Here is a 23,801-nt window from a genome sequence, read left to right on the forward strand (position 1 = left end):
TTATGTGATTATTGGTTAAATTTGCTAGTGGGCCTTTCAGTAACAAAGTTGTCCAAATTTAAACTTATTTTTTGTTATTGCTCAACAAATACGGATAGGCTGCCAAAATATTTATTTTTATTTTTATTTTTATTTTTGGACTATTTCTTGCTTTGTGCGTGTCACCCTTGTGCAGGCTAATCAAATATGTATTGTTCCAATCTTATCCCATGTCCTCCATTTTTTTTCCGGATTGAGCAAAGATGTTGGCCTCGTTGGCTTCCGCTTGATTGCTGGGTATCCTCTAAGCCATCCGGATCCGACCCGTTAAGGTGGCCGCGTGCTCAAACGTCTAAATCCACATTTCGCACGTGCGGTGCCCACCCAATGACCCACGTCGCTCCAAAACCTTCTCCACCGGCACCTCGAGTCGCCGGAGGCTAGAACCGAGGGTGGATATAATTACCCTGGTTTCCGCCTCTCCTCCTCCTCTCTTCTTCTTGAGGTCGGGAAGGAATGGTGGGAATCGCTATCGGAACCTCTCCTAGAATCAGGGCTTCGGGTCCGTGCTTTTCCGCCCGGAAATCTAGGAGAATTCTCTCCTCGAGGATTTGGGTTGGGGGAATTCCGATGGATTTCGGACGGAAATCGACTCCCCTCCGCTGCACCAGAGCCGAAGAGGTCTGTAAGGTTCTCTGTAGCTCTTCCGGTTTGGTTAGTTATTAATGATTTGAGTTTGATACCTGTTTTTTTTGTTTTTTAATATCTTTGTGGTGGGAAATATGCATTAAATTATTATTATTATTCCCAATTATCCTTTTAGGAATTTGAGATTGATGTGGTTGATTCCCGTATTTCAGTTCTAAAGGGGTTCTAGATGAGTTTGATTGTTATAGTTTTACTTAAAAAAGAAGCTTGGTGGAGCTCTTTCGTGATTGTTGTTATTATTTTTATTTTGAAAAAATATAAGAATCCATGTAGTAAATGGAGCATCTGGGTCGGGAAAATAGTGTCTTTCTTTTCTTGTTCTGTTTTTCTTCCAATTTCTGGCTCAGCAATTTTAGCTGTAGGTGATGTAAAGTAAGCATATGGATGAAGAAAATAATAATAAGATATTTAGAACTGGATTTCATTATTAATTTTATTTTTAATTTACGTAAGTGGTGAAGAAGGTTAACAGCTTGTTCCTTGCATTTTTAAATCAGAAATAAAGGTCCGCTGTAACTTTGCACCATGATTGGCAGGGTACAACGCATGAGAGGGAGCATATTTATGGTTATTGTGGATTTGTTTTTAGATTAGAAATTTCTGAGCAGAATGGTTCGAGTTAGCTAGTTGTTGATTTATCTTGTTTTGCTTTTTCCTCTTCTTATGAGAACTTTGCATAAGAATGTGGGGCAAATTTTATTTCCATTTTATTAATGCACGTGGAGATTGACATTGACCTGGGTTTTGTGTGGTGGTTCTAATTTTAAGTTTTTGCATATTTTGTGCTAACTTGACAAAATCATTAATACCGGGACAAAAGGAAATAAGGAAACAACATTGTGAACATGTAGTGTTGTTTTTTCAGGAGTCAACAGGTGCATGTATCTCTGTAACCTCCACTGACGATGATACTGCAAACTCTATTAAAGTCAGAGAGTTGGAAAATGGAAACTTGCCAGATGATGGAGCAGCAAAACAGGGTATAAGAATTAGAAGACGCCCTCTAACTGGACCACCTACGCACATGGTGGGACCCTTTGAGTTCCGCTTGGAGAATGAGGGAAACACTCCACGCAACATTCTTGAGAAGATACTATGGGACAAGGACATAGAAGTTTCACAGGCAATTTCTGAACTATTAATAGTGATTTGATCTGAATATTATTCCATGAATGGAAGGGTAAATACTATTAAATTTTCTCACTTCCAGATGAAAGAGAGAAAACCTTTAAATGTGCTGAAGAAAGCTCTCACTGATGCTCCTCCTGTTAGAGATTTTGTTGGGGCTTTGAAGGCATCATATCAACAAACCGGTATGCCAGCTTTGATAGCTGAGGTGAAAAAGGCTTCTCCAAGCAGAGGCATGCTGCGTGAGGATTTTGACCCAGTAGGTTTTTCTGTTTCTGCCCTTTGTTCTTTTTATGCATTCATTCCAATATAGGGTTTGTAGTTACTAAAGAAAAGGTTGAGCAATCCTTCTGTGGAATCTGAAAATATAAGTTTTCTGCTTGTGTTGACATTCATAATTTTAACATTTAGCTTAGTTGTCTTTGTATGTGTTTAAGATATATATATATATATATATGTCATAAAATTCTGAATGTAGCAATATGTAGCACTGACATAGTTCTTCATCATACATGTCCAGCTTTTGTTCGGTGCTTGTTTTTGGCGTTAGCTTGTTGTTTATGCAGTTTCCTGTGTGAATGTCAAAAATAATACAGGAAGTAGAAACTACAGAAGTGAAGATCTGTATAACTGAATTTAAAGAAAGGCTTCATATTGAACTACTATTTGATAGTTTAAATCCCACTTCTTCAGATTTTCCTTGTAATATAAAGGTTTCCTTTTTTGACTATGCTTGTTTTGACCTTAACCGACAGTTGATCCAAAAAGCTGAAGCTGTTATGGATTGGGTCAACAACGTCCAGCAGGCCTTAACACGATCTCACGTGTCCTGTATCATGCACATGGAGGAAAGAACAAGTCAATAAATGACTCAAGATAACAACCGGGGATGAGTCAAGACAAGAAACAACCCAAGATGACAAATGGACAGATTAAATAAATAATTGACTTAGACAGAATTTGAGTCCATGACCTCTAACAACCATAGCTCTGATATCATGTTAGCTAACTGCTTGACACCAAAAGCTTAAGCTGTAAGGGAATTAATAGACAATATATATTAGGCTTCTCAACAAATTGAATATGTGGCACATGGCACTTCTCAGGATTCATATTACACGTATTGACATCGATACAGGTTATATCTAAGATAATAATTGTTGGAGATTTAGTTTCAAAGTTATTATGAGATTAGAATTCCAGTCCTAAAAAGGTTGAAATAAATTTTGTTCTTCTGGTTATATAATTATTTTTGTTAATAAAAGGCTATATTCTTTTTTGGTAAGAAATGAAAGGCTATCTCTTAATTACTAAATCCCTGTTGTAGAGAAGTAGAGGGTGCCTGAACATTGATTAAGTCATGCTCCTGAATGGGTGATACATTTTCTGGTGCTGTCTGTTAATGGATTTTGTAAAGTGGCTATGCTAATGAGTGTTGAACAATGTTATTGGGACTCATTACATGAATTTTTGCATTAATCTTCTAGCTCTTGATGACATATTTGCTAGTATCTCCATCTCTTATATTTAGGGCTTGCTTGGATATTCCTGCAGGATTAGGCTAAAAATTATTTAGGAATTGGGCTTGTTGGCCCATCTAACTTGTAGTTTCTAAGAGCCTGTCCAAACACATCCTAGGTCCTAGCCTTTGGGCTGCAGGAAGAAAAAAAATCTATAGTGGTCTTTTTTTTCTTCTCACATGATTTGGGCTAGGCGGTATTTGGTTGATATAGGGCCATGCTTAAATGGACAGCCCAATTTACGAATTTTACAGAATGTTCAGCCCAATCCTCTAGGAATATCCAAACAAGCCCTTAAGAGTTTCACAAGTCCATTCATCTGAGTTTCCTAGAATTATATGGCTTTTACACCTAACCTTGGACCTTCTCAGGAACAAATTCATATTTTTATCTCTGCTTTGAAAAACAACAACTAACTATGATTAGATTGAAAACAGGTTAAAATAGCTAATGGCTATGAGAAAAATGGAGCAGCATGCTTAAGTGTCTTGACTGATGAAAAATACTTTCAGGTGAGATACTCTATTTGACTTGCAAGGTTTCACCATTACTGTGGGTTCATAAAGTCAATCAGAAACTGGAACCCAACCATATTCATTTGATTAGCCATTTCTCATGCCGCCTTTCTTGTTTTCAGGGAAGCTTTGAAAATCTAGAGGCTATACGCAGAGCTGGTGTTGAGGTTTGTATCATTGGACATGTTACCAATACAGTCATTTGGCATTGTAGAACGATATGCCAATGCCACTTTGTTTATTATCTTATGTGATAAATGTCGTTTTAATATGGGTTCTTAATTGGTGAGAAAATGCAGTGCCCTCTTCTATGCAAAGAATTCATTATTGATGCTTGGCAAATTTACTATGCTCGGTCAAAGGGTGCAGATGCAATCCTTTTGATTGCTGCTGTGTTGCCTGATCTTGATATCAAATATTTTACTAAGATCTGCAGAATGCTAGGCTTAGCAGCATTGGTTGAGGTTTGTTATCTTGCTCCATTATTTTGCATGATTGTTGCTATATTCTTTGACTTCAATTTTGATCTATCTCCTACAATATAATTTTCGATAATAAAAATAACTCCTATGCTCTGTAGAGTTTGCAAAACACATGAAATTTCCTCTTACCCTTTTCCGATAACTGAGTATCACCATTAAAAGTTTTATAAGCAAAGAAAAATAGTTTTATGGTAGAATCCTCAAAATGAAATGTTAACTATTAGAAGCTCAATTATTAGTGGGAACTATCTTTGAGCCTTGCTGACTTGGCTTTGGTCAAGATAGTTAAATCTTCTTGCAACTCAGAGTTGCTTTACTATCTTGCTAGTAAGTTTGGTATGAGCCATACTTTTAGCATCTATTAATACTTCCTAATTTAAGATATAATCTAAATAGGGCATCATAGTGCATGAGGCTCCTGCCATCACGAGGCTAGAGAGGGTCAGACGTATACAGCCTTATCCTCATATGACGAGAGCCTGTTGACACCCACCCAGGTTAAGATGGAGCAATGTTACCATTGTGACAAGGCCTACCCTTTCCTAATTCAAAATGTAATCTGTCCCTTATAAGAAGCAGGTCTTTTTGGCTAAATATGAAGTTTGAACAAATTAGAAGTTTTTACTCTTTAAGTTTTTAAGAAATAATTTTAGAATTTCCATCAACTTATCTGTATATATTTCAGACCAAAATATGGTTACATCAAACTGATTTAGCTTCTGGAAATGTACAATGGAGTCAATTTGATAATATCTTGGCTCTGAAAAATTCTTCAGCATTTTGCATTATGTAGTTTTGAAATATTCTTTCTGATCCGTTAACTTTTCTTTGCTCTGGATTTAGGTGCATGATGAAAGGGAAATGGACCGAGTATTGGGCATTGATGGAATCCAGCTCATTGGTATCAACAATCGCGACCTTGGTATGCTGCTATATATGCAATATTTGAAGATGCTTTTTGTAATGCCATATTGTATCAATGCTTTCTAGATATTGATGGCTTGTAATAATGATTTCCTGCCAGTGAAACTGAGAATTGTTAGGGATAGATATCTTTTCTTTACCAAAGTTTGCTTGAGTTTGATCAGTGGCTTGTCAATTAGCTTTACATATTCATCTTCATCTTCAAAAGTTCTAGAATTTTGTACAATACCAAAATTCTTATTATTCAAAAATTGATAACTTGATAAGTGATTTCTGGCCAACCTCAATTAGAACAAGAGGAGCAGCTGTGTTGAGGTTTTGAGAGCCTTGGTATCTTGCTTTTCATCTGCTGAGCAACTTATGTGGCAGATCTAGTGACAGTGTACATGGACAAGAATCTAGACTGTTAAATAGCTATACTTTGGATTTAGAGATTAGTGAGTATGGATGTTCAGGTAAATGGGACAGAATTGGGGGAGGTTCGAAATAGTACATCTAGGATGGATAAGAATAGTCTGAACCTATTAAAATGATTTGTTCATGTACATTGACCTTATAATACTATGTCCTTGGTGGAGTGGTTAGTGTGCCAACCTGCAAATGTCTTTGATGGAAATTGATGAAACCTTTTCCAAAATACTAACAGTGAGAGATGACAGCTCCATTATTATTGTCCAAAGACAAAAAGGGCAAAAAAAGAGATGGCAGGTCCATTGTTAGGAGTACATGGTGATCTAGAGGTTGATTATGGGCTAGTTTCAGGTTGCGCAAACCTAAGCATGATCCATGCCTAATTTGTCTAAAGGCGTAACAGGCCTGAGTTCCAAATCACCAACTAGGCGAGGTAGGGCTGCAAGTGGATTGTTTTAACCTGTTTCCAATCTGGAACCAGCCCAAAATTAATTTGGTCCAACTTGAATCAAAGGTATTTGGATTAGGTTCCGCTATGAAAACATGACTTGTTTTGGATATGGATTGGTTTGGGATCCTAAAATTCCAAGTCTGAACCCAAACCGATCCAAACTGATTCAAACCTAGTATAATACACTTTCAAAACCCTCCTTGAATATTAGAATTATTTTTTCTCAAGATATAATTTGTCAATAATTTATGTTGATTATAATCATGCATGGTTATCAATCAAATTCTATGAAGAATATGTTTTTGTGAATGTTTATATTCTGCTTACTATTATTTTATTGCATAACGTGTTTATGATATAATTAGATAATAAATTTATATATTTATTATAATTCATTTGGATTATTTTTGGCCTATTTGACTCAAAAAACCTAGAGGATTGATAAAATTAATATTAAATCCAATCTGATCCAACTCGAAAGGAATTGGATTAGGTTTGGGTTCTCAAATTTTTTTGACCTGATTCAAATATTGAATGGGTTTGGGTTGTGCCCATTCATGATCCAACTTGACCCATTTGCAGCCCTAAGGCTGGGCTTGATTTGTCCCAGGCTTAACTTAGTGAGCCTTGGGCTCAAACCCATTCCAGCTAGTCCATATTTGCAGTCAAAGCTCTTTGTTTCCTGGAGTAGGCATTCTTTTAGATCCTCAAAATGTCTTGGAGGAAGAGTTGAATGCCAGTAGTGGTCGTATGGCTAATTTATGTTGCGTTTGGCATCACTTCTAATTTCCATTTTCAATTTTTATGAAAACTAAAATCAGTTTTTTTTTTGTTGGAAAACTGAAACCTAAAATTTGTTTGATAGTCACTTGAGTTGTATTTGGTGGCAGTGGTGGTTGGTGGCACTGGTGGGGTTGCCGGGAGTGATGGTGGCGGTGGTGGTGACCATGGGTTGTTTTCATTTTCAAAAAAGTGAAAACTAGAATTTTGAGTTTCCACAATTGCTAGACGCTGAGAAAGGATTTTCAAAAAAACTGAAAATGGAACTTGGATTACCTAATTCCAGTTCTATCTCATTTTTTGCGTCTTTGAAAATGAAAACCCAAAGATGGAAATTGACAGAGATGTCAAATGGGGCCTTACCTTCTGGTAACACAATCTGCTCCGTTGAAATGAATGACCATCAGTAAACTACTGCCACCAGCATTGTCTTAGGATGCTGAGAAGGAATGGGGATAATAGTAAAGTTGTCTTTCCTTCTTCTGAAACCCACTGTATTTGTGGCTTTAATAACTATTGGGCATGGATGGAGAATGGAGATTTATTTCCTTTCGAAAGGAGAGAGAGGCAAGGTGAGGAGGGGTGCTTGATGGTCAAAGGAAATCAGGTGTGCTATACACGCGATGGGTAAACTTTTTTTTTTTTTTTAATGTTTGGGGAATGGGGGAAGCTGGTGAGAAGATTATAGTTATGTTCGGGAGGAGGATATTTTAGGGAAAAAAGAACATGCTGAGAGAGAGATATGAGCTCTCCATGATCAAAAGCTGGTAGCAACAAGAAGTGTGGTGGAGGCAGCCCGTGGCTGTTGAAGTGACAGGAGAGGCAACTCGGAGGAGTGAGGGTGTGTTTTTAGATTTCTCTTATCTTTGATTTAGGCAATTTATGTCAGATAAATGGTCAAAAATCTCGAAATAGTTGTCAAAATACATATATAACATAAATGCAACTGATATTGAAGTGTGGGGCTTCGGGATGAGCTTGAGTCAAGTTCATCGAGAACCAGGCGGACATGATTTAGACCTGGAATCTGTGACTTGGAGTGGGCCTGAAGCCCATTTTCTGTCTGTGCAGGACCAGATTGAAGAGCCTCAGTTCAACTCGAGCCCATTAGCAGTACCAGTGAACTAACTTATAAAACCAACTCTCAAGTAGCTTGGAAATGGCTTGTGGGTTGTTGTTATCCAATGAACATGACTAATTGGAAGAAAATATTGAAACAATTGACTTCAGAGTTTAGAGCTTTACTGTTGTGCAATGCTAATATCGGAATAAATATTAAAGGTTGCAGTGACATTTAGTTTTCGTGTTTCTTGCAGAAACTTTTGAAGTTGATATTTTAAACACAAAAAATCTTCTGGAGGGAGAGCGTGGTGAGATTATACGTCAAAAAGACATAATGGTAAGTAGTTTATGCTTCTTTATCTGATGAACCATTTTCAGCTGAAAATATATTATACCTAATAAAGGCTCTGATTATTGAACAGTGCATTCTTTATTTCATATTGTTTAGCAGTCAAATCATTGTTTTCAGTACAATTTTATGCCTGAATCAATTAATAATGCAGTTCATGTTTGCTGTTATACCAGGCTAAAGAACGAGATGAAACTAGGCAGTAGTGCTTTTATTATTTAGTTTCTAATCCTTATAAGCATTCCAAACATTTTTTCAATGTAATCATGCATTCATGATTTATCACCTACATGAATTCTTTTTTCTTTTCATTGTTTAGGATTCCTTTTAGGTAGGACATGAAGAACAAGGATGGCTTTTTGAAAATAAAATAGGTTCTTTTATCTGCCAAAATTATTCAACACCTACCTACAAATTCAAATAACCTATTGAATGGAGTCATATGCCTCCCTGAAACCTATAAGATTGTTCTAGTTTCCAACATTGGAGCCAAAGCATCTCTGAGGGTTCCTAGAACCTTTCTTAATCCTAGGAGATCCACTTGGACTGTGGATGTTAATGGCTAAACCAAAACATTTTAGTATGTTTTCTTGTTTAATTATGTTAAAGTATATTTGGAAAATTTAGTTGTAACTTCTGCTTTTATGTAGCCGCAAGAATCATACTATGCTGGTTTCAGAACTAGTACTATCCTTAACAGTAATTGTATTGTTGTGGTTTTAATTTCAGTATTAGTGGTAAGATTGAAGTCTCATATATAGATTACTATGAGAGAGTGTCTTAACCAGGGTCGGCAAAATTGTCCCGAATTTGGTGGTTTCGGCCGTTCCGAGCCGTCCTGGCTGCTGACTGGTACGGTTCTGGCAATGGATTTCGAGGGGGAGAAGGAGAGAGAAAAAAAGAGAGTGAGCGGGGGAGGGAGGGAGAGGGAGAGAAAGGAAGAGAGAGGGAGGTAGAAGCCGGCCGGCGGAGGCCCGTGAGCCATGTGGAGGACGCTCCTCCGGTCTCCGCGGCTAGAAAACAGGACATGTCTCCTATTTCGTTTGAAAAATCGTGAAATAAAAAAAGGGGCTAGACCCCTGTTCCAAGCGAAATAGGGGACCTGCCCTATTTTCTGGCCGTGGAGTTTTCCGCCGCCTCCTGCCCGGGTCATCGGCTTTTGACGCCCTTGAGGATGATAGTGTTATTTTGATGATTAACAAGCAATTATCTAGAGTATATTAAAAGTTAAATTGATACTTCATTTATAAGTTCATTACTCTCAGTATATTTGTATGAATTGATATAGAGACATGTTTTTGTTCATTTGAATGAATCTAACCTTGAGAATGCAGCAAAGTGTGGATTGAGTCGACCCAAAGGTTGATTGGGTCGACCCCGGCACATCAAGAAATCATTTGGCACACTCCTGCAAAAATGGCACAGATGAACAGTGAGTTGGGTCGACCCAAGGTAAGCATGAGTCGACCCAACCTTGAAGAACCTCAAAACAGGAAGGAAATAAGCTCTCTGGATTTACTGAGAGGGTCGACCCAAACAGTGGTTGAGTCGACCCAAGCTTGAGTCGACCCAAACCCTGAGAGGGTCGACCCAAAGGCAAGACAGAAAGACAGACAGAAAATGGTTCTCTGGAATTACTGAGAGGGTCGACCCAAGAAGAAGTTGAGTCGACCCAAGTGAACTTTGAGTCGACCCAAAAATTGGTTGGGTCGACCCATGAGAAGGAAGGCTGAAATTCAGGTTTCTGTGGTTTCTGAGAGGGTCGACCCAAGGAATGTTTGAGTCGACCCAAGTAAAAGTTGGGTCGACCCAAGGACAGGTTGAGCCGACCCAAACACGGGCTGAACAGTAACGGCTAGTTCTGCAGATGTACTTTTTGCTCTTCCCAAGGTGAGTAACGGCTAGTTTTTCAAATCTGACCATTGGGGCTTGTCCAAAGAAGGTTGGAAACTATTTAAAGGGGCACTATTCATCAGAGAAAATATCTTTTGGAGAGAAATATCAAGGAATACACAAGAAAACAAAAGTGCCATAATCTCCTTCATCAAGAGCTTCACTCAACAATCAAAGAAAGGGATTGAGCAGTTTCAAAGAGGCATCAAGAGCTCCATCCTCCCTTGAAGAAGTGAAGCATCCTTGAAAAAGAAGAGAGAAGCAACTTCAAAGCGATAAATATTCTCTAACTCTTCTTTGTAGTTCATATTGTTACATTTGCTCATTTAGGAGTTTGAATCTTTCTTTTTGTTTATCAAACTACTTGTAAAGGTTCGTTGGTGAACCCGTAAAACCAACTAAGGTTTTTGGTGAACCCGGAAAACCAAAGTGTAAAGGTTCATTGGTGAGCCCGCAAAACCAACAAAGGTTTTTGGTGAACCCGGAAAAACCAAAGTGTATAGGTTCGTTGGTGAGCCCGTAAAACCAACAAAGGTTTTTGGATTGTGAGCCCGGAAAACAATCCAACTGTAATCCGCGAGATTATAGTGAAATCCCAAGGGATTGCTTGGGGAGTGGACGTAGGTGCTAAGGAGAGCACCGAACCACTATATATTGTTGTGTTTGTGTTTGTGCTTGTATTTACATTTACTCTTGCATTATCTTCTATTCTTGCACTAGCTTAATTCATTCAAGTAATCTAAGAAAGCATCCACCGCACTCAATTAAGAAAGTCCTTTTTAAACACCAAAAATTTAGAAGAAACCAATTCACCCCTCCCCTCTTGGATTGTCACCTTGGGCAACAAGTGGTATCAGAGCAAGGTGCTCTAATAGTGCTCGTTGATCTAACAATCAAGAGTTAAAGATCATGACAACCCAAGTGGGATGCTCTATGAGTGAGGGGCAATCCACAAATAGACCACCTCTATTTAATGGCACAAACTACACTTATTGGAAAGCTAGAATGAGGATATTCATTCAAGCTTCAGACTATGAACTGTGGCAAATAATCACTAGAGGACCTCACACACCTACACTTAACATAGAGGGCACTATCATACCCAAACCAGAAATGGATTGGAATGAAAGTGATAGAAGACTAGCACAGTTAAATGCAAAAGCTATAAATATGCTTTATTGCTCATTAGATGTTAATGAATTTAATAGAATATCCACTTGCACCACTGCCAAAGAAATTTGGGATAGACTTGAGGTCACACATGAAGGGACCAATCAAGTTAAGGAGTCTAAGATAAACATATTAGTACACAAGTATGAACTGTTTAAAATGGAATCTACTGAGTCAATAACTGATATGTTTACTCGCTTCACTGACATTATAAATGGGCTTAAAAGTTTGGGAAAGTCTTATTCTAATTCTGATTTGGTGCGAAAAATTCTCAGGTCTCTACCAAGGAATTGGGAGGCCAAGGTAACCGCCATCCAAGAAGCAAAGGACCTCAACACACTGCAGTTAGAGGAGCTTCTAGGATCACTCATGACCCATGAGTTGACAATGAGGCAAAATTCAGAAGATGAGGTCAAGAGAAGAAAGCCCATTGCCCTAAAGACTACCACCCCTAGACAACAAATTGAATCGGAAGATTCAGATGATGATGAAGATATTGATGAAGAAGGGATGGCTGTGCTTGGAAGAAAATTCAGAAGATTTATGAGAGGTAAGAATAGACTAAATAAAAAGAAACCCATTCCTCAAAGGTAACTCAAGCAAAGAGAAGGGTAAGGAGAAAGAAAAAGAAAAAGAAACCCCAATTTGCTATGAGTGTAACAAACCCGGGCATTATAAGATAGATTGCCCAGATTTGAAGTGGATGGCAAGAAAGTTGAAAAAGAAGAATTTCATGGCTGAATGGAGTGAAAGTGAGGAATCAAGTTCAGAGGAGGAAGATCATCAAGAGACGGCCCAAATGTGTAATATGGCCAATGACGATGAGGTAGATTCTGAACTTGACTGTGATTTTACTGTTGATGAATTGCATGATGCATTCTTAGAACTCATGGAAAAACATAAGAAAGTAATTAATAAAAATAAAGCTCTAAAAGAAGAAAATCAATCTCTCATTAAAGATAAGTTAAAACTGTCTCATAACTATGAAACATTAAGTAGGAAACTTACAAATGAAATCAAGAATCTAATTGCTGAAAATATTAAGTTAAAAGAAGATGCTGAAAAATATAAATCCTTGGTAGATAAATTTACTCTTAGTTCTACCAAATTAAACATGATCCTTGATAGTCAAAAAGCTGTATATGATAAGGCTAGTTTAGGCTATAGAACAAATAGGAAACAAAAATTCTTAAAGAATATTTTTGTAAAAGCTAAAAGTGAAAATATTACTTGTTACTGTTGCAATAAGATAGGACATAGAGCATATGAATGTAACTTTAGAAAGTCTAGTCAAAACAAATCAAGTAATAATCAAAAGATTAAAATCAAGAAAGTTTGGGTTCCAAAAGGAACATGGAGTACTAACCCTAAAGGACCCAACTTAGTTTGGGTACCTAAAGTTTCTTCTTGATTTTGATTGCAGGTGTGTCTTGCAGCTGACAAAGTTGAAAAACGTTGGTATCTAGATAGCGGCTGTTCAAGACACATGACCGGTGACGAAGATCAATTTGTCACCTTGGAACCAAAGAAAGGTGGAGTAGTAACCTATGGAGACAATGGTAAAGGGTATATCATTGGAAAGGGTAAAATTTTCATTGCTCCATCTGTTTTTATAGAAAATGTCTTATTAGTTAAAGGTTTGAAACATAATCTTCTTAGCATAAGTCAATTTTGTGATAAAGGATTCAAAGTTACATTTGAAGCATCTGTATGTATAATCACAAATCCTAAAGATAATAGCATTGTACTTGTAGGACAAAGGCAAAGAAATATTTATTTAGTAGACCTTCATGAGTTAGGCAAGAAAAATGATTTATGCTTAATTACTAATGAAGAAAAGAAAAATGAAACCAGTTGGCTTTGGCATCGAAGATTAGGACATGCTAGTATGGAATTAATATCAAAACTAGTTAAGAAGGAGCTAATAAAAGATGTGCCAAAATTGATCTTTGAAAAGGACAAAATATGTGGACCATGTTCATTGGGAAAACAAACTAAGTCATCTTTCAAATCGAAAAATGTAGTATCAACAACTAGACCATTTGAACTCATACACATGGATTTATTTGGACCTACTAGAACCACAAGTCTAGGAGGGAAGAAGTATGGACTAGTCATTGTTGATGATTTTTCAAGGTATACATGGGTTTCATTTTTGGCACATAAGAATGAAGCATTTTCAAAATTTTTGAAACTATATAATAATATCATAAATGAAAAGAAACTCACCTTAGTAGCAATTCGAAGTGATCATGGTACGGAATTTGAAAATCAACACTTTGAAGAATTTTGCACTAAAAATGGTATATCACATCAATTTTCAGCACCTAGAACGCCTCAACAAAATGGGGTTGTTGAAAGGAAAAATAGGACATTGGCAGAAATGGCACGCACAATGCTGTGTGAGTCAAATCTTCCAAAGTACTTTTGGGCTGAAGCTATAAACACTGCTTGCCATATTCTAAATCGAGTTTTAATACGACCAATAACTAAGAAAACTCCTTATGAACTTTGGAAGAATAAGAAACCAACTGCTAAATATCTTAAAGTTTTTGGATGTAGATGTTTTATCTTAAACAATGGCAAGGAGGATCTAAGTAAATTTGATGCCAAGTCAGATGAAGGTATCTTCTTAGGATACTCCACATCTAGCAGGGCATACAGAGTATTCAATAAAAGAACCTTAGTGGTGGAAGAGTCAGTCAATATTATATTTGATGAGTCTGATAGTGAGTCTACTAGGAAAGAAAATATTGTTGATGATGATACAGGAATTATCGACTTTGAAAAGTTGAAAATTGATGACGTGCCAAATCAAGACAAGGGAGATGATGGCGTGCCACCACAACCTCAAGACGTGCCAAAGGAATGGAGGTATGCACATGGACATCCTAAAGACTTAATCATTGGTGATCCATCTCAAGGGGTAAGAACTCGATCATCTCTTAGAAATTTAAATGATTATCTTGCTTTCGTTTCGCAATTAGAACCTAAAACTTATGAAGAAGCTGAAAAAGATACTAACTGGATAAATGCCATGCAAGAGGAATTAAATCAATTCAAAAGAAGTAATGTATGGACATTAACTGAAAGACCAAAGCATAATTCAGTAATTGGAACAAAATGGGTATTTAGAAATAAATTAGATGAAAATGGTTTAGTTATAAGAAATAAGGCTAGACTTGTAGCTAAGGGATACAATCAAAGAAGGAATAGATTTTGATGAGACATTTGCTCCTGTAGCTAGATTAGAGGCTATTAGATTACTTCTAGCATTTGCATGTTTCATGGATTTCAAATTATATCAAATGGATGTGAAAAGTGCATTCTTAAATGGTATTATTGAGGAGAAAGTATATGTAGAACAACCTCCAGGATTTGAAAATCATGAATTGCCAAATCATGTGTTTAAATTACATAAGGCATTATATGGATTAAAGCAAGCACCTAGGGCTTGGTATGATCGACTAAGCAAATTTCTGCTTGATAATGATTTTTGTAGAGGAAATGTGGATAAAACCTTATTTCTCAAAAGAAAAGATAAAAATCTATTAGTGGTACAAATATATGTAGATGACATAATCTTTGGTGCCACTAATGATACTCTATGCAAAGAATTTGCTGATTTAATGCATGGAGAATTTGAGATGAGTTTGATGGAAGAACTGAGCTTCTTTCTAGGATTACAAATCAAACAAACCAAAGAAGGCATTTTCATTCATCAAACTAAGTATACAAAGGAAATACTGAAGAAGTTTGGGAATGAAAATCATAAGGGAATTGGCACTCCAATGAATCCTACTAGTAAGCTAGACAAAGATGAAAAAGGGAAGAGTGTTGATATTAAGCTTTATAGAGGACTAATTGGATCCTTGCTCTATCTTACTGCTAGTAGACCCGACATTGTATTTAGTGTTGGAATATGTGCTAGATACCAATCCGATCCCAAGGAGTCACACTTAAGTGCTGTTAAGAGAATCCTTAGATATTTAAGAGGAACTACCACTATTGGATTATGGTACTCGAGAACTCCTGTCTAGATTTGCTTGCATATTCAGATGCTGATTTTGCCGGATGCAAATTAGATAGGAAGAGCACAAGTGGCACATGTCAATTCTTAGGAAATAACCTAGTATCATGGTTTAGTAAAAAGCAGAACTCAGTGGCACTGTCCACAGCTGAAGCTGAATACATAGTTGCTGGTAGTTGCTGTGCTCAAGTATTATGGCTCAAGCAACAACTAGAGGACTATGGAGTTAAACTAGATAATATTCCTATTAAGTGTGATAATACTAGTGCTATCAATCTTACTAAAAATCTAGTTCAGCACTCTAAAGCCAAACACATAGAAATAAGGTACCATTTTATTAGGGATCATGTGCAAAATGGAAATATATGTATTGAGCATATATGCACGGAAAAATAATTAGCCGACATATTTACAAAACCATTGAGTGAAGATAGATTCTGCATGCTAAGGAGGGAATTAGGCATATGTGATCCTTTTTATTGAAGAAATATAAAAAGGGAACTAGTAGTCTCATGATACATTCCTCTAATTTCAAAAATCCCATGAAACATGAGTCAAATTTGTTATCTATGGATTCCTTACTCATGTATCATTGTCCCATAAAGAGTTTATGAGCATTGGAAGTAAGGAAAATTTTTTGAAGCAAAAAGGAAGAGAAATGAAAATGTCTGCACTTGGGTCGACCCAACCCAGAACAAGGGTCGACCCAACGTTGAGTCGACCCAAGAAAAATCTTGAGTCGACCCAACGTCGGGACCCCACTGTTATAAGGGGGCCCGAGAGCACTTCTAGGGCACTGTTTGCTCTTTGTATTCTTCCGAAAAACCTAGTCCTCACTCTCCAATCTCCACTAAACTCCTCCAAACAGTAGATTTCCTAAAGATCTTGGAGAAATGGGACCCAAACGAGCCGTGGCCAAGAGATCCGGAAGAGTGACTAGGATCCAACGGGAGGAAAGGCAACCTACCGAGCCATCTCCCGTGTCTCCACGACGTGAGGCACGTGCGGAGGCCCCTCCTCCTCCTTCCTCCTCTGTAATACTTGCAAGATTTGCAGGGAGGCCGGTTACAACGGGGAGAAGGATCCATTCCGAGTTCTTCAATCAAGAAGGGTTTCGGATTTGGGAATGGATCCAAAGACAAGGTTGGGAGTATCTTTGCTCCCTAGATGTGGTAATCTACCCCGGTTTGGTACAAGAGTTCTATGCCTTCCTCAAGACTGGTTTGGGAGGGCTTGTTTCAGAAGTTCGAGGGGTTCGGATCCGTGTATCCGAGGAGAGCTTGAGTGAGCTACTTCATCTACCCTGCATAGGAGCCACTCCGGAAAAGCCAGAAAACAAAATGAGAGCTCTACAATTGATCATGGAAAATGAGAACTTCGATTTCTCCACGAAGGTAATAGCTAGTTCTCTTTACGCTGAAATGAGATTACTGCTCAATATGATCAATAGGATTTTGTTTCCAAAGACCGGGAGATTCGATCTCATCACTGAGCGAGATCTAGCAGTGATGGAATGTATGATTCGGGGGATGCCCCTAAATCTTCTGGCTATGATACTAAGACAGATGAGGAAAGTAATGTGCAGCAACAGGGTATCACTACCTTATGGTATGATACTCACATTGATTTTCCGTCAGCATGGTTTACCTCTCGAGGAGGAGGCATCCAAGAGTCTGCATCACACTGACACGTACACTGCACGGACACTTATACGCATGGGATATCAGAAAGTGAACGGGCAGTGGATTCACACTGGAGCAGGCATTCAGGATGAGGCACCAAAGGGAGATGCACCAGAGGATGAGGATGAGGAGCATATGGATCATCCTACTGCACCCTCAGAGGCTGGACCATCGTCATCCGTTCCTCAGACAGATACGGATGACTTCTGGAGCAGGATGACTGAGCTTATGTCAGCTCAGGCGAGGACTATCACTGACGGGCTGACGAGCCGATTGGACGCCCGGTTGGATGTCATGTCTGCTGAGATCAGTGATCTGAGGCAGCAGATTGGAGCACTTCGGAGAGAGAGAGAGACCCATGGACCTACTGTGCCACAGGCTGCTGAGTCAGAGATTTCGGCACAGAGTCATCCAGCTCGTCGTGCTCCACGCCAGACACAGTCTCACCAGGCTCGACCTCCCCTTGCCACGTATACTAGGAGGATGAGGACTAGATCCCAGTCATTACAGTCTCCCTAGGCTGATCTTAGCATCTATGTTTAGAGCCTAGGCTAGATATCTAGTTCTCACATGTATCTTGCTTTTCTCATGTATCTTTAAATCTTGATTGAGGAACATTGTATTTATTTTCATTTTGGGCATGACTGTATTAAAATGTTCCTATTTTGATCAATGAAGATTGAAGTCTGTTGTTTGTTGCATCTTTCCCATGTATCTTTTTGATGATAACAAAAAGGGGAGAAGAAAAGAAAGAGTAATCAATTTGAGAAGAAAAGAAAGAGTAATCAACTTGAGAAGAAAAGAAAGAGTAATTAATTTGAGAAGTAAAGAGATATTGTTCAGTGTAAACAAAGTAAGTAACAAAAAGGAGAGAAGTAAAGATATCAAGTAGAGAAAAAGAAATAAGAATTTATGTAAGAAAAGAGAAATAATTGGGCAAACAAACTAAAAATCATATAAGAAAGTTTATACATCTAAGGGGGAGCAATTTGTAACAATGAAATTGATTAAATCAAAAATCTGTATCAAAATTCAGAATTTGGCACATATAAATTCAGAATTTGGCACGCACCTTTCACACCCCGATACATAACTTGAAACTCACATTTTATCTCAAATTTTTGAAGTTTCATAGCTAATGAATTATAAATGAAAGGGGGAGCAATTCAAAGAGTCAAATTGGCAACATTTGAATGATATAGGGGGAGATTTCACTCTTATATATGAAAAGCTGAAATTCAGCAATTTAAAACCCTCTTATAAACTGATTTTAAAGACAAGTATCAATAGGCTTATACTCTTTATTTTGTAATCATCAAAAAGGGGGAGATTGAGGATGATAGTGTTATTTTGATGATTAACAAGCAATTATCTAGAGTATATTAAAAGTTAAATTGATACTTCATTTATAAGTTCATTACTCTCAGTATATTTGTATGAATTGATATAGAGACATGTTTTTGTTCATTTGAATGAATCTAACCTTGAGAATGCAGCAAAGTGTGGATTGAGTCGACCCAAAGGTTGATTGGGTCGACCCCGGCACATCAAGAAATCATTTGGCACACTCCTGCAAAAATGGCACAGATGAACAGTGAGTTGGGTCGACCCAAGGTAAGCATGAGTCGACCCAACCTTGAAGAACCTCAAAACAGGAAGGAAATAAGCTCTCTGGATTTACTGAGAGGGTCGACCCAAACAGTGGTTGAGTCGACCCAAGCTTGAGTCGACCCAAATCCTGAGAGGGTCGACCCAAAGGCAAGACAGAAAGACAGACAGAAAATGGTTCTCTGGAATTACTGAGAGGGTCGACCTAAGAAGAAGTTGAGTCGACCCAAGTGAACTTTGAGTCGACCCAAAAATTGGTTGGGTCGACCCATGAGAAGGAAGGCTGAAATTCAGGTTTCTGTGGTTTCTGAGAGGGTCGACCCAAGGAATGTTTGAGTCGACCCAAGTAAAAGTTGGGTCGACCCAAGGACAGGTTGAGCCGACCCAAACACGGGCTGAACAGTAACGGCTAGTTCTGCAGATGTACTTTTTGCTCTTCCCAAGGTGAGTAACGGCTAGTTTTTCAAATCTGACCATTGGGGCTTGTCCAAAAAAGGTTGGAAACTATTTAAAGGGGCACTATTCATCAGAGAAAATATCTTTTGAGAGAAATATCAAGGAATACACAAGAAAACAAAAGTGCCCTAATCTCCTTCATCAAGAGCTTCACTCAACAATCAAAGAAAGGGATTGAGCAGTTTCAAAGAGGCATCAAGAGCTCCATCCTCCCTTGAAGAAGTGAAGCATCCTTGAAAAAGAAGAGAGAAGCAACTTAAAAGCGATAAATATTCTCTAACTCTTCTTTGTAGTTCATATTGTTACATTTGCTCATTTAGGAGTTTGAATCTTTCTTTTTGTTTATCAAACTACTTGTAAAGGTTCGTTGGTGAACCCGTAAAACCAACTAAGGTTTTTGGTGAACCCGGAAAACCAAAGTGTAAAGGTTCGTTGGTGAGCCCGCAAAACCAACAAAGGTTTTTGGTGAACCCGGAAAACCAAAGTGTATAGGTTCGTTGGTGAGCCCGTAAAACCAACAAAGATTTTTGGATTGTGAGCCCGGAAAACAATCCAACTGTAATCCGCGAGATTATAGTGAAATCCCAAGGGATTGCTTGGGGAGTGGACGTAGGTGCTAAGGAGAGCACCGAACCACTATATATTGTTGTGTTTGTGTTTGTGCTTGTATTTACATTTACTCTTGCATTATCTTCTATTCTTGCACTAGCTTAATTCATTCAAGTAATCTAAGAAAGCATCCACCGCACTCAATTAAGAAAGTCCTTTTTAAACACCAAAAATTTAGAAGAAACCAATTCACCCCCCCCTCTTGGATTGTCACCTTGGGCAACAGCCCCTCTGCCGGCCTCCACCAGCCTCCCTCCCTCTCTTCTTTCTCTTTCTTTTTTTTCTCTCTCTCCTGCCTCCTCTACTGTGTCAGTACGAGCCCGGCACGGCACGACGCGGGCCCGTACCGACTTGTCCCGCCGGATAACCGGTACAGTATCCGGTACCAGTTCTGCCGATATTGGTGTTAACAGAGGTTTTGGTATCTTAGATGTTATTGACATAAGTAACTCTCTTTGTTCTCTCATTGATTAGTACCAATTTTGCCTTCATTAAGTTTTTGCAATTGGATTTAGTGTGTTACTATTTGTAGCTCAGGGGCTTGTAATGGAGACCCAAACAATTTTATGTAAAAACTTCAGTGTATGGGGGACTTGGTGCTTTTGGTTGCTTATTAACCCTGACAGCCCTGGCATCTTGACAACTCACTTTTAGTTTCATCTAACTGTCAGTTATCCTGTCCATAAGTTTATTATTTTGTTGATTTTGCTACTTAATTGTTCATCATTTGCTATTATTATTAAAAAAAATGTGTTCATGGTATATAACCATTGTCTGCTGATATTAGTCACATGTGGTATTCAGCATTTCAGTTTCTTTTTGATATTTCAGGTGGTAGGAGAATCTGGACTATTTACACCCAACGATATTTCATATGTTCAAGATGCTGGAGTTAAAGCTGTAAGTTCTGCAACCATTTTAAGCACACATCTCCTCGCTCATATCTCTGTATTGCATATTGGGTGTTGCATTACATTTGTGAATATTTAGTAGTTGTTGAACTGTGATTCTTGAACATGTCATATGAAAGCTGTTTTGTGTAGATTAAATAGCAGAATCATCCAAAGTTTCTAAAAGCAATTTTATCAAGTCATATTTAGGATCAGCAAACACAACATTGATCAGTGAAAGTGATGTCTTTATCAGACTTGATGAACAAACTCACAGTATTGCTGTCATGGTTAAATATTGTTTTATTTTCCATTCACATCACATCTCCTATAAAAATAAGAATATGGAACAGAGAAATAAAAACCATGATTGAACAACACTAGGAAAATCTGGACTATTTACACCCAAAGATATTTCATATGTTCAAGATGCTGGACTTAAAGCTGTAAGTTCTGCAACTATTTTACCCCACAGGATTTTGCATATGGGCACACATCTCCTCGCTATATCTGTGTGTTGCATATTGGATGTTGCATTGCATTTGTGAATATTTAGTAGTTGGTAACTATAATTCCTGAACATGTCATACAAAAGCTGTTTTGTGTAGATTAAATAGCCAGAATCATCCAAAGTTTTTAAAAGCAAATTTATCAAGTCATAACTAGGATTATCAAACACACCATTGATCAGCGAAATTGATGTCAGACTCGAGGATCAAACTCACAGCATTGTTGTAATGGTTGAAAGTATTGTTTATTTTCCTTTAACATTGCATCTCTTAGAAAAATAAGAATATGGAACAGGGAAATAAAAACCATGATCGAACAGCACTATACCTTCTTTGAGCAAAAACATATAAAATGATTCTTCTATTTCCTACTTTACAGATTATTTTATATATATATATTATAGCCAAGTGATTTTCAGGTTACAGTAATTAATATTGTTATAATTAAAATCTTACTAATTTATACTATTATAGTGATATCATGTATTGTAGCATGGTTTAATTATTTTGATATTAATTAGTTGATAATCAATTGCATATAGTATGCAAGAATATAAATATTACTCTGTCAATTATTGTAACATTTCTAGCTCTATACTGTTAGATTGGTAGTTATTCAATTATGATGATGGATCATACGGCCATGGATTCTAGGACCCACACTAAGTCTATGCATTTGCACATTGAAATTTGCAACAACGTGGAGCCAAAACCCATTCGAACATCATTGGTTTCAAAATGCACTTGAAGTTGCTACCACCTAGTTTGAAAAACTGAACATTGTTCGATTTTCACTGCAGACATATAAAAGGATTTGCTTTTTATTTATTGCTTTTCTTTAATTAGATTCTGTTATCCATTTTTTTTTAATGCAATTTTACATGTATGTTAATTGTGAGAAAACCTATTCTTTTTTGTTATTGTAGGTTTTGGTTGGTGAATCCCTAATCAAACAGGATGATCCAGGCAGAGGAATAGCTGGACTTTTTGGTAAAGATATATCTCTACGAGTTTGATTTATTTGGAATGAGGACATGCCGGTGTCATATGTATGAAAGAGGTTATCTTTCCTTTGAAATAATGAGAGCAACAGGATTCTAGAGCATGAAGTGTTGAATGGGTACATCTGCTTCTCATTTCCATTTCCATGCTGCAATAAATCCTCCTGATCAGGAAAACCATCAAAAAATTGTTTTGGAGCATACTATCTTCAGATCAGGGTCTTTGTGGAATGTTGGCACTTAGGAAAATTGGAGCAGGATATACTAGTTAATTTAACAAAGATGGTAGCAAATGTGTTGCATGATGGGTTTTACTCAGCATGATTGCTCACCGCAGTTGAGTAGTGTGAAGCTGGTCTTTGGAATGGGTTGGAAACATTACATGGTCTTGGTAGCGAAAGCGTTTGGATTCTTTGTAGTGCATGTTTTATGTTGTAGAGGGCTATACAGTTTTGGATAGCTGCCATGTCATTCATTTTCTCCTCCATCTCCGAGATGGATGATGTGGCAGCTCTTCAGTGCTTTACAGTCTTTTGCAATGCAAAATACATACCGTAAAGGATCCCTACTTGTATTGAAAGATGATGTGCTAGTTATAGTTACAAATGTTGTCACTCCTGCCTACTTTTGCTCTCTCACATACACATGGTAGAATGGCTATTATGGTCTTTATCAATCTTTATACTAGCAAAAAGAGAATAATAATGATAAGATAATAATATTATTTAGTTATGAATCAAATATAATTGTAATAGGACAAAATCACAGTTTTAAGTAATAATCATTACAACTTTACAGTGGACATCAATACAGTTTCAAAGCCCTACTATTATATTATGTTATACAAAAATGGCATTTAATTTGAACTAATTAAACACCATCACATTATAGAGACTATTATATGATGGGAACAATAGCCGTTAAAAATCTCCTCATCAATTCGAGAGAAGGTATCTTTCTATGTAAAAATGCATAGTGTGGGCATCAAACTTGTCATTCACGGGACGACTTCCAACATTTGCAGTCACAGCGTTGGTATTATTCAAATCCTAAATCCAAACATCTCCCACCTCTATGGTGGGATGCGTCGGTTGGCCGCCTCCACACCACGTAGTTTTCTTGCCTCCTTTACATCTGCCCTTAGAATAATAGTGCCGCCTCGACCGGATGTAGGCAATGCTGAGTAGATTTGGTGTTCGACACACTTAAAATCTCTTTGTCCAAGATCTATTACTGGCTGCAGCTTGGTCAGGCCATTTGGGTGTGGCCTAGCTTCTATGGTCATCAAACAGCCGAACATGGTGACCGAGCCCGCGTTTGGCCCCTTCGAGTCGGCTTGTGTGCTTCGGAACACACTTGGCTGGGCGCCTTTGCCAGGCAAATTTGTGGGGGCCTTATTATTCTCCCTCTCTTTGAGAATATCCTTGACCCCAAGGATCAAATTTGGGTACCGCTAACCCACACCAACATAGGTCTTCCATGTGTCTTCTTGTTTAGGCTTTCTTTCCCAATAGATTAGCCCATGTCGTGTCTTCCTCCTCTTCCTATGCTGCCTCCAATGAATGGAATACTTCACGTGGATGCTGCACTCCAAATGAGATTGCTGTTGTAGAAGTGCCTATAATCATACCCCATGCAGAAAAT

The 23,801-nt window shown here is 37.8% G+C and overlaps 1 protein-coding gene across 3 annotated transcripts; it reads left to right on the forward strand.

Moving 5' to 3' along the window:
- The first annotated feature begins 352 nt into the window (after positions 1 to 352).
- LOC120103822 (indole-3-glycerol phosphate synthase, chloroplastic-like) lies at positions 353 to 22,781 on the forward strand. 3 transcript variants are annotated; one of them, XM_039130419.1, is made up of 10 exons: positions 353 to 660; positions 1,553 to 1,810; positions 1,898 to 2,074; positions 3,773 to 3,847; positions 3,973 to 4,017; positions 4,150 to 4,314; positions 5,176 to 5,254; positions 8,215 to 8,297; positions 20,589 to 20,657; positions 22,083 to 22,781. In XM_039130419.1, exons 1-10 carry the CDS (start codon positions 496 to 498, stop codon positions 22,170 to 22,172), a joined length of 1,206 nt encoding a protein of 401 aa, XP_038986347.1. In that variant the 5' UTR covers positions 353 to 495; the 3' UTR covers positions 22,173 to 22,781. The 3 variants fall into 3 exon arrangements, with proteins under 3 accessions (XP_038986347.1, XP_038986350.1, XP_038986345.1); XM_039130417.1 differs by having other exon boundaries at positions 372 to 669; XM_039130422.1 differs by lacking the exon at positions 8,215 to 8,297 and having other exon boundaries at positions 369 to 669.
- The last annotated feature ends 1,020 nt before the right edge of the window (positions 22,782 to 23,801 follow it).

The sequence above is a fragment of the Phoenix dactylifera genome, chromosome 1, assembly GCF_009389715.1.
Source record: "Phoenix dactylifera cultivar Barhee BC4 chromosome 1, palm_55x_up_171113_PBpolish2nd_filt_p, whole genome shotgun sequence".
NCBI lineage: Eukaryota > Viridiplantae > Streptophyta > Magnoliopsida > Arecales > Arecaceae > Phoenix > Phoenix dactylifera.